This window comes from Osmerus mordax, chromosome 20 (genome assembly GCF_038355195.1).
Source record: "Osmerus mordax isolate fOsmMor3 chromosome 20, fOsmMor3.pri, whole genome shotgun sequence".
Lineage (NCBI taxonomy): Eukaryota > Metazoa > Chordata > Actinopteri > Osmeriformes > Osmeridae > Osmerus > Osmerus mordax.
In genome coordinates, this window is record NC_090069.1 from 3,646,579 (window position 1) to 3,657,541 (window position 10,963).

Genomic DNA, 10,963 nt, shown 5'->3' on the forward strand with positions numbered 1-10,963 from the left:
TCTAAGTCTGTTGATGCGTGGTTATCAATGCCATGTGATTGGTGTACACCCGTGATTGGTGGCACATCATCAACACTGATGTGATACTGAATACCTTGGTGTGATGGCATCGAAGGTGTCGAGTGGAATTTCAATTAGTCTTTGGCCACAAATTTAATTGACACCTACTTTGATTGAAAAGCTTTCTGTATATTTTTCATTTTACCCTTAAGTCTCACATCTAAAAATAGATTTAGAAAAAAAGTGATCATTTCAGCATCTATATTTGAACCCAAAGGGGGAGGGCATCGAGGAGGAAGGTTCTTAATACAGTATGTGAGAGAGGACGTGACATATGGCAAATGTGTATTCCTGTCATGACAGATACCCTGAGCTTGCTGGAATGAATCTAAACAGCATTACTTAGTGAGCGACGTGTAAAGCGGAAGAGACGTGTTAATAAGGAATCACAGACACAGCAAACGACCATTCTGAATTGAGTTGTCTTGGGTGGAAAGGAACAACCCATAATTACTGTTCTTTCTTTAAACTGAGAGTTGTCAGAAGAACCGATAGGGCCCGTAATTTCAAGTCAGTTGCTGTTGAAATCTGCGTCTATGCTCCGGCTTGTTTATGTGTATACGCAGTAACGTGTTTCTTTGGTTCATGCTCTTAAACATGCCCATTCTTGGAATGGGTGGTTTCCGTAATTACCCATTCAGTTTTTTAAGTATTTCCTGTTCTGTATTTGAACCAGTATGCACATCAATGTGTAACCTGAAACCTCAAGGTACAATGAATCTGGGGCAAACAGCACTTTTATCAATGAATATTGTGGAATATTTGAAGGTCTTAATCAATTATTTTCATAAAGAAAGGTCTTAATGATTAATTATTTTCATTAAGACCTTCATAATTTCATACAAATTGAATGCTTCCATGGGTAGGAACATCCATGGCACCACAAAATAAATCAAACAAAACTTACATTTGATAAAGACTGAGATAAAGTGGAGTTGCTTTTTGTGGAGACAAAAAGAGCATTGAGGCATATACTAATTGCTACGGTTTTTGTACTGTATATGGAAGAAAACCTCTGACCTTTTGGGACCAATTTCCTCTTGACTGAACATCTAACCTTATCTTGCATGCCTGCACAACTGAGAAGGTCAACTGAGGCCAAATTCATTTAAAGCGTGGAAATATAGTGAAGGCACAGTTGTAATCTGTGAATAACGATTCGGGATTAGTGACTAAAAGCTTCCTTGTGGTTTCTACACGCACACACACGCGCACACACAGACTGTAAACAAACACACTAACAGAACAGAACATCTTCTATAAAAAGCTGGGATTTTGAAAACCGATCAGCCTAGAAACCTATATTCCCCATGTAATACAACTAATGCAGTGGAATGTGGAATATGTTACATATTCCACATTACCACATAATATATTACACTGTATGATGCATTCACTTGATTTTGTGAATGCACTTCGACGACTGTAATGTATTCATTTTAGTGGGGGGAATGGCCAACTACCATGCTGAATGGTACCTATGGTGTCCACTACTCTAGGCTGCCTTTGGAGGAAGGACAGTGGAATAAAGACACAAGCAAAACACAAGCATGTGCTCTGCCGATCCTACAAGTGAACGTGTGTGTGTATGGGTCATGATTTGAGGGGTTAATAAAGGTCTCTTCTTCTTCCAAAGCCATGCACAGCAGAGCATGAGGGAGGTCCAGAACGTCATGGAACAGTATGTGCCTGCATGAAACACCTGATTGGGTGTTTACTATACAGCAGGTGTTGAAGACCAGATGGGTCTGATAAGTGTGTTAATCTGTTTTACCAGGTCTTCTCAGTTGTTACCCAGCCTTCCAACAATGACTAACGTCAATGTGGAAACTGCTACAGTAAATGCAGTCCGAAGAGAATGTCATGAACAATGAAATTGGCACCCTGCAGTTCTCCATCATAACATCAATTGATTTCTAAGGCTCAGATTGTAGCGTATGAGGCATGAGGTTGATCTCCCATTAACCGCCCTTTCAAGTTGCCTCGACTGTTTGATAACTGAAACAAAGAGAAAGCAGTATAGGTTCAAAGGTATGCCCACATGCAGATTTATGTCAAGGCAATATGTACGCAACGCGTGACACATAAATGTAACCTTTATGAAAGGACTTTTAGTATTGACAATAAGTAGAGTGGGTTGGCCCATCTGCATTCAAATCCCTTAGACAAAATTGTGCCAGAAACGGAAAACTCTTTACGTTAAAGCGGTTGGCTACCATGTCAATTACACACATTGTAAGACAGCGTTTCACTGACGTGAATCAGCTCATGTCGGGTCTTATTCACCCCCCTGGTGAAGTACACACTGACACTGGTGTTTTGATTTGGGCCAACCCCGCGAGATCATCTATTGCATTTGCTCACTGCTCTGGCAAGTGTCAAATTTTGCAGAGCGCGAGAGTAGAGAGCAGTTCTAGCAGTCTGCCTGCTGTGGAGGCTGTGCTGAGCTGCCGTGCACTTCTCTGAAGTGGCGTGTACATCTTTTTATGGACTTTAATCATTCGTTTTTTGATTAATTGTTTCAATATTTTAATGCAAAAGAAGAAGGAATACTTTGGACATCCGAATAGTTTCGTAAAGGTATGTTTCATAATTAATTATTTCATCCCATCGCCAATATTCCAATATTAGGCTACTGAATTAAACTGGGAATAACCAAACTATAAAGTAGGCTATATGCATGTAAATAAAATTTAAAAAGCTGATTTTCGCACACTTGTTTGTAATGTTAATGATACATGATTATGCGAGAACTGGTATTTAGAATGCGAAAATCAAAGTGTTGTTTTTGGGAGTGTGCGAGTTACTTGTGTAAGGTGAATGGCCACAGGTAAACTCTATTTGAAGTTGTACATTTCAGGTGGAGCTATATGCATTGTCGTACTGTTGTCTGGATTTGAAATGGGAAAATACTGTTTTGATTCTACTAATAATAATATATTTACACTGTGAATAATGGCTTGCATCGGTCTCTGATTATCAATATATTATAGTGCGTTTATATTTGTGTGTATGCGTATGCTGTTTAAAAATAACTATATTCCTATGATTATGACCCGTATAATAATTATAGGCCTACTCCAATTTCTTTACATTAACGTTTAATATGTCGTCAAGCAGTCAAGGTTTTAAAGCGTCCATTATGTGGAAATAGTCAAAGATATGAAAAGAAAACGATTCTTAGTCCAGAGAAGCAAAATATGCTTGAGACAAAAACGGTGCAATCCGAGTTGGTTTGTTCTTCCTCATTCCAGTTTGGTCAATGGATTATGTGAGACAGCATGCAATTGATGGGATCATTCCAGAATTTTCAGAAGAGAAAAGAGGTTTATTGATTTCTTGAGCAGTTCTTGTTGATATCTGTAATTACCAATCAATACCTTCTTCCGGTAAGTTTAGAACTGCCGCTAGGCTGCCGTGAGTGTCTATCTGTCTCTATGGGAATGATTAGACGATTTAGTGAAACAGCTTACTTATTATTGAAAACTTTTTTCTAATGAACCCACACCACTTGATCAAGACAACTGAATATAATTTGCCATCACCCCGGCCATAATATCTGCCCATGACGGAAAATACAAACAGGGGGCATATGTGTAATCATGACCTTTTGATAGTACTTATCTAACCAGTACATATAAGGGAAACAACTAGTTGTCTGTACTCAAGTCATTCTACTCAGTGTATTTTTATCTATAGTGTGCGTAAAGAATATATTTTCTCTCTATCTTACTATCTCCCCCCTCTCTCTCTCTCTCTCTCTCTCTCTCTCTCTCTCTCTCTCTCTCTCTCTCTCTCTCTCTCTCTCTCTCTCTCTCTCTCTCTCTCTCTCTCTCTCTCTCTCTCTCTCTCACACACACACACACACACACGCACACACACACACACACACTTCATCTTTGTTACGTCAGGTTTCACCATGACCCAAAGCCTACAACCCAACGCGACCTCGGCGGACTGGAGCGCGTTCAACTCCTCTGCGGAACTGTTCAGCTCCGCCCTCCAACCAAACATCACTTACGTGGGCTTCTACCTGCACGAGCCGTCTATCGCTGCCGTCTTCATCGTGTCCTACCTGTTCATCTTCCTGGTGTGCATGGTCGGCAACGGCGTGGTGTGTTTCATCGTGCTGCGGAGCAAAAACATGCGCACCGTCACCAACCTCTTCATCCTCAACCTGGCCATCAGTGACCTGCTGGTTGGCATCTTCTGCATGCCAACCACACTGGTGGACAACATCATTACTGGTGGGTCCCCCCGGCTGGCCACATAGGGGCTTCCTGGATGTGAGAGGCAGGAGCTTTTAATGTCAGTAGTGATGCTTTAGTTGTGGGCTACTACAATACCGTGTTCCTCAAGATGTCCCACGGCTATTTTGTGGGAGGATATAGACATGTTGGCTGTCAAGTCTTAGGTATAGAATCTTCACTGTAAAGTCCCACTGCACCTTACCCCTGGAGGCCTTTTAACAGACATCTTTTCTATGGCCTCCTTTGAATAATGATACGGCTGTCAATGAATAAAGCATGAATGAATAATAAACATGATTTGATGCCTATTATCCCATGTGTGGGGGAAAAATAGAGATATACCTGTGATGTAAAACATTATTATTCAAATGATGTTGTCAAGACCAACTGTAGGTTAATAGATTCTCAATGAGCCACACAACTCAATTTCACCTGTACTAAATCTCCAGTGGTTAAACCTCCTAACCCACTCTAACCCAAATCCTTTGGGTTAGAGTTAGACCGTTGCTGTTTTTTGGCAAATCCAAACAATCTCCTAGCTCTTTTCAGTAAAAAGATGATCTGTCCTTTGAAGAACTCAACATTGTCATATTACTTCAAGCCACAGTAGTTAAATAGGTATTAAAACTGATATTCTGTTTGATGTTCTCAGGTTGGCCATTTGGAAAGCTTGTGTGTAAGCTTAGCGGGATGGTCCAAGGCATATCAGTATCAGCCTCCGTCTTCACACTGGTTGCGATAGCCGTTGACAGGTGAGGTTTGTTCCCAATAGGGACATACAACCATTTTACTAAGCCCAGGCATGTTCTGTTAGATCAATAGGATGTGCTTGTGATGATAAGACTGTTATTTAGACCTAGATTAGAGGAGTTGTGGATCAATATTGCATTGATCACATTGGTTGTGAAACGTTTAGGAGAAATGACATCAATCAAATGTTTAGGAGAAATTACATCAATCAAATGGAATGCACTACCGGAGAGCGAGGGAGAGAACAATTAATAACCCCTTTGATTCCTTCCTGGCTGTCAGGTTCCGCTGTATTGTCTACCCATTCAAACAGAAGCTCACCATCTCCACCTCCACGCTGATTATTGTCATTATATGGGTCCTGGCCATCTCCATTATGTGTCCGTCTGGGGTCATGCTCCAGGTCACCAAGGAGCAACGCATTCGGATCCTCCTGGGAGAGGATGGCAACAACAGCAAGCCCTTTTACTGGTGCCGGGAGAATTGGCCCAATCAAGAGATGAGGAAGATCTACACCACCGTCCTATTCGCCAACATTTACCTGGCGCCCCTTAGTCTCATTGTCATCATGTACGCCCGCATCGGCATTACCCTCTTCAAAACCTCCATGCCCGCCTCAGCGGAGAGCAGGAGCAGGCGAGGCTGCGGTAGCAGGGAAGGGGGCAGCGGGGGCCGTGGGTTGGGAGGGAAGGCTGTCTTGGAGAACCGCCAGACGGTGTCGAAGAAAAAGAAGAGGGTTATTAAGATGCTTCTGGTGGTGGCCCTGCTCTTCATCCTGTCCTGGCTGCCGCTGTGGACACTCATGATGCTGAGTGACTACGCCAGCCTGACAGAGCGCCAGTACCGGGTCATCAACATCTACGTGTACCCACTGGCCCATTGGCTGGCCTTCTTCAACAGCAGCATCAACCCCATCATCTACGGCTTTTTCAACGAGAACTTCCGCAGGGGCTTCCAGGCCGCGTTCAAGTTCCAGCTGTGCTCCGCAGCCATGGAGAACCAGAAGTCCTACTCGCACCGTATCCAGGGCAACGCCGTGCTCCCGACGAACATGCACCTCCCATCTGTGGATGGCTCCGGCTTGGGATTGAGGTCGGGGTCAAAGGTGAACGGGCAAGGGCCCAGTCAAGAGAGAGGCCAGTCATCTGGTGCAAGTGACTTCAAAGAACAGGACCTGATTATGGAAGATCTGGAGAAGGTACTGTATCTTTGATGTGAAACACACAACCCACACTTTTCTCAAAGCCATTAAGCCCAGCTTTGGCAAATACTGCCTTCGCCACAGCTAAGAGAGTCAATACAACAACTCTAAGCACTAAACAGAGGTCATCTCTCTAGGAATATGAGAACACGTTTCCCTGGAGGACAGTGTTTAATTTTGCTTGTGTGATAATCTAAGCACTCTGCAATCTGTGCGGGCCAGACATGCACACACTGTCAAACTGTTCAAATCTGTTTCCATGAATTATTTAGCACACATTTCCCTTCACACACTAAATATATTTTCGTGTGCAGTGGGGGTAACCAACGATGATGGCATGCATATACTGTATAATAGCTGGTTGTACTTTGTAATTGAGGATGATTACTGATATAATTTACATTTGTTTTAGAATCTCACATCCTCAAAAAAGTAGGAACTTTTCGAATGGGGAAACACAAGCATGAATAATATATTTTAATTATTAAATACTTGAAAATCACTTATCGCCCAGTCAAGTCTAATTTAAAAAATCCCTAAAACCTTTAAACATCATAAAATCTCGGAGTCACTACTGATCATTTTCTGATACTGTACCAAATATACAATGATCCATTGTTCTGTTAAGTACAATCTTCTTTAAGTATTCTGCTATTCTGTTATTCGATATTAGAGTAATATCACCGGTACATTGTACATACTTTGTCTTATTTCTGTTTTGCAGGTTAAGTATGACCTATGAGACTGAATGTCAAAGAAGTACAATCAAAATTCAGTCAGGAGAGCAGTGAACGTCCATTTTTCTTGCACTTTATGGTCATTACCAGTGACATTTGAGAAAAGACAGACGTCCGTTTCATTGAATGCCAACAAAACATCTCGCTGTCGTTGAATTGAAGGAGAATTGATTGACGCCGCTTGCTGTTGATCCCACTATGAAAGCATCGTGCCCATGCCAGGATTCTCGACAGCCTTTCTCTTACCATGGTGTCTGAGTTAGTGTGAGACAAGGACCCCCCGCCTGTGGTGGTGATGTGTGCCTAGTATTAAACTCAAACTGGCCAAGATGTTTATGAGTGTCTCATGCTGCACACTTGACAAGGTGAATGTGATATGAATGGAATGACCAAACAGCCCTCATATTCAACTTTTACTGTAATATCTTTTAAAAATACACGGAATATTTGTGAAGTGATTGTAAAGTGCTCAAAGTGTCATTGCTTATTTGTATTCAACAATGAGTGTCTTTCTTGTTTCAAGAAGTCGCTCTGGATAAGAGCGTCTGCTAAATGACTAAATGTAAATGTAAATGCTAAATGACTAAATGTTCAAGCAAACCGATAAAAGGCCTGTCATTGTTTTACACAAGTATTGTTGTTTACCGTTCATCGTCTAAAACGTTGAAGGTAACATATCTGTCATGTCAATTCAATAAAGTGTTTCGTAAATGTGGTACATGCATGCTATGATCTCTAATCGGGTGTTTGATTAAAGCTGTGCACCATATAGTTTATACTGAACTTATTCTGACAAACAATACAATAACAAGCGTTGATTCTTTGCTTTTACAAGACGTTCATGGCATCTCCTTCAAGTACTGTCAAACTTAAACAAACCAACATGCTCTACCTCCATGTTCTACCTTCATGCTGTACCTCACCTCCATTTTGTACCTCACATCCATTCTGTACCTTTACGCTGCAGACCCCTACCTCCATCATGGACTGAGGTTGTATCTGTTGGACTGTTTACAGACATCCTGGGAATATAATATTCAAACTCATGTTGCTGTTATGTTTGTAAAAAAAAGAAAAAAAAGAGTGTTAAATACATTGTAGACTGTGTTATTGTTTTATGTTGCTGGGCTACTTTGTTAACTGCTGCGTAATCAATTATGTTGGCTTATTTGTTGTTCTGATGATCTTAAATAAATTCTTCTTTGTTTTGCAAAGTCACCGATGGCATGTGTTTCTATAAACCTTCATTTATTTATTTTCACATTTGAATTATTTATTCATCCGATGTATTAATGTTATGATATTTTTCCGATTTATTTCATGTGTATGGGCACTGGACAAATGAATGTCTTGTGAAGCTAGCAAGCGCAGGCAGTATGCAGAGTCAGCACATGGCACTTCTCAATAAACATACAAGCTAAAAAAAGGATTAGATAGAAACATGCCACTAAGACAGTGTCTTACAAAGCAAACATTGCTACTGTGGTCCATGGTTCTTTCTAATCCCTGGGAATATTAAAAATACCCTCTATATGTATTTGATATCTTACAGTAAAAGGATTTACAGTGAAAGATAGGTTTGCTGGATTTCCTCCTCCTACCCCTGTAGCTCTCTCTCCCTCTTTTCTCGCCCCTCTCTCTTCTTCCCTCCCTCTCTCTGTCTCTCTGCCCTTCCCTCTCTTTCTCTCTATCTCTCTCCTCTCTCTTTATCTAATGTGCCTCGCAGACTCTCCTTCTAATCCTGCGGTTTAACAATATCACCACTTGCATGACATGCCACCTGCGCCAGGGCCCATTCAGACCTTCCAAAGTAAACATCCTGTTGTTGCTGATAATATTGTCATTTTCTCTCACATACCTTGTGCCTTATTTAGGAGATCACATGTAGAACGTTGGGTGATATGGGAATTACAGGAAGCTATACTTTACAAAGTATTTATCGAGCTACATAGTTGTCTTGGCCAAGGCACAATACATACTGTTTATACCTCTGACTGGATTAGAATCCACCACCCTTCACACATCAGCACTGCATCTCATCCTACTAAGCCATTCACAGACTTAGAGATTTGACTGTTCAGTTTTTGTATGCACCCCCAGACTTTGAAATAAGTCGAGCTCAGAAGTTTTAAACAGAGGGGGAGTTTGACAGTCAAGTCATTTAGATGGTCACCAAGCCATGAAATTAATGGAGAGAAGACTGGCTAAAGAAGCAGTCCGTTCCTGAGGAGAAGAGATTTGCCTCTGTCCAGCAGAAGCACCAAAGACTGACGGTTGATTTTGACCTTGATTTCACACTAGCTGAGCATCAAGTCTTTGAAATAAACTTTAGAAATCTATTAAAGATGAATGAAGACATTTGTAATGTCTCACGTGTAATGTCTCAATGTGAAACACAGCAATCTGTGAGCCATACAGTACGTATGGCTCACAGATTGCTGTGTTTCTGCAGCAGAATACATGGCATTATTAGTGAGTAAGCAGTGGTGTTCTAACGGGGGATTACAGCTTTGTTTATCCCAAAACACCACCTGGTTAAAAATTCTTCTCAATAGGATCACATTCTAGATTTCTGCATTCACGTGTGCAAACATGTTATTTTGGCAAGCAGTACTCGAGCAGAAAGGATGTGCAAATAATTGGATCATATAATGGGGGGTCAGATGGCTGAGCGGTTAGGGAATCGGGCTATTAATCAGAAGGTTGCCGGGTCAAATCCCCGGCCGTGCTAATGACGTTGTGTCCTTTGGCAAGTCACTTCACCCTACTTGCCTCGGGGGAATGTCCCTGTACTTAATGTATGTAAGTTGCTCTGGATAAGAGCGTCTACTAATGTAAATATAACTTCCATTATATGTAGTTATTGATAATAAATACAAAAACTATGGACCAAAATGACAATGCTTTTCAAAGACCAGAAGGGGGTAGAAAAAATAATTTATTAAATATGTGTGGTTTTCTCTTTTAACCTGCCTCTCGTGAATCCGAATCTTGATGAAATGCTGATTAAATAGATGGAGTTAATTTAAATGCCATTGATTCACCAAGGTTGATGATACAAATAGTGTTACTATTGTAGTACATGTAAACAAAAATAATGTATGATGAGCTTTAAAGTTTCCAGATTCTATTATGTCATGAATGTAAGTGACTGCTAAGTGCCCTGTAGTGAAATATCTTGTCTCAAGGGTTTGGGAAAAACATAAAATCAGGTATTATCAGATTATTGCTGCAAAGCCGACCTGAAAGCCCAATTACCAAAGCTTTTTTTGTCATCTGAAGATAACAGTGAAATTTAAAGATTATTCCAATTGTTATGGATAAATGAGAGATGGTCCACTTGGCAATTACTAATTGTGGCTATTACAGACAAATTATAGGCTGTGTCAGTTGTCTCTGTCTCTCCAGTAAGCATGTTTACCTCACAGTCAAATTACACCATAGAGGAGGGCCATTACAGTGCATTACTCTTCATCTCAGAATATGAACTCACAGAGGTCTGAACAGAATAATAAGGCAAAATATAGCGCAAGCAGCGATGGTGGATTCCTCCTTCAAAATGGCAAAATGTTGTAACATTTACATAATAGATAGTTACACTGGGATTAACCAGAAGACTTAAAACTGTAATTTCTGTCATAATAAAAATAAGTTTATACCTCTAAAAGGATTAGAACCCACCACTCTTAACACATCAGCACTGCATCTCATCCTACTAAGCCATTCACAGACTTAGAGACATGACTGTTCAGTTTTTCTATATATGGTATAAGAATAAGAATAATACCAACAATTACAATAGGGTTCCTCCTGACGGAGGAATCCTAACTATGATGAAGCAATCATAGATAGACAGACACACCCAGTACCAGAATCAGAGAATCAGAATCAGAATCAACACCTCACAGTGAACATGCAGCCATAGAGATGGAGATACCCTGAAGAGAGCTCACATACAGAAACAC

The 10,963-nt window shown here is 40.8% G+C and overlaps 1 protein-coding gene across 1 annotated transcript; it reads left to right on the forward strand.

The window, feature by feature from the left end:
- Window positions 1-4,021: 4,021 nt before the first annotated feature.
- LOC136964227 (neuropeptide FF receptor 2-like) lies at window positions 4,022-6,273 on the forward strand. The gene is made up of 3 exons (XM_067258241.1): window positions 4,022-4,307; window positions 4,963-5,062; window positions 5,343-6,273. The coding sequence occupies exons 1-3, from the start codon at window positions 4,157-4,159 to the stop codon at window positions 6,271-6,273; spliced, it is 1,182 nt and encodes a 393-aa protein (XP_067114342.1). The 5' UTR covers window positions 4,022-4,156.
- The last annotated feature ends 4,690 nt before the right edge of the window (window positions 6,274-10,963 follow it).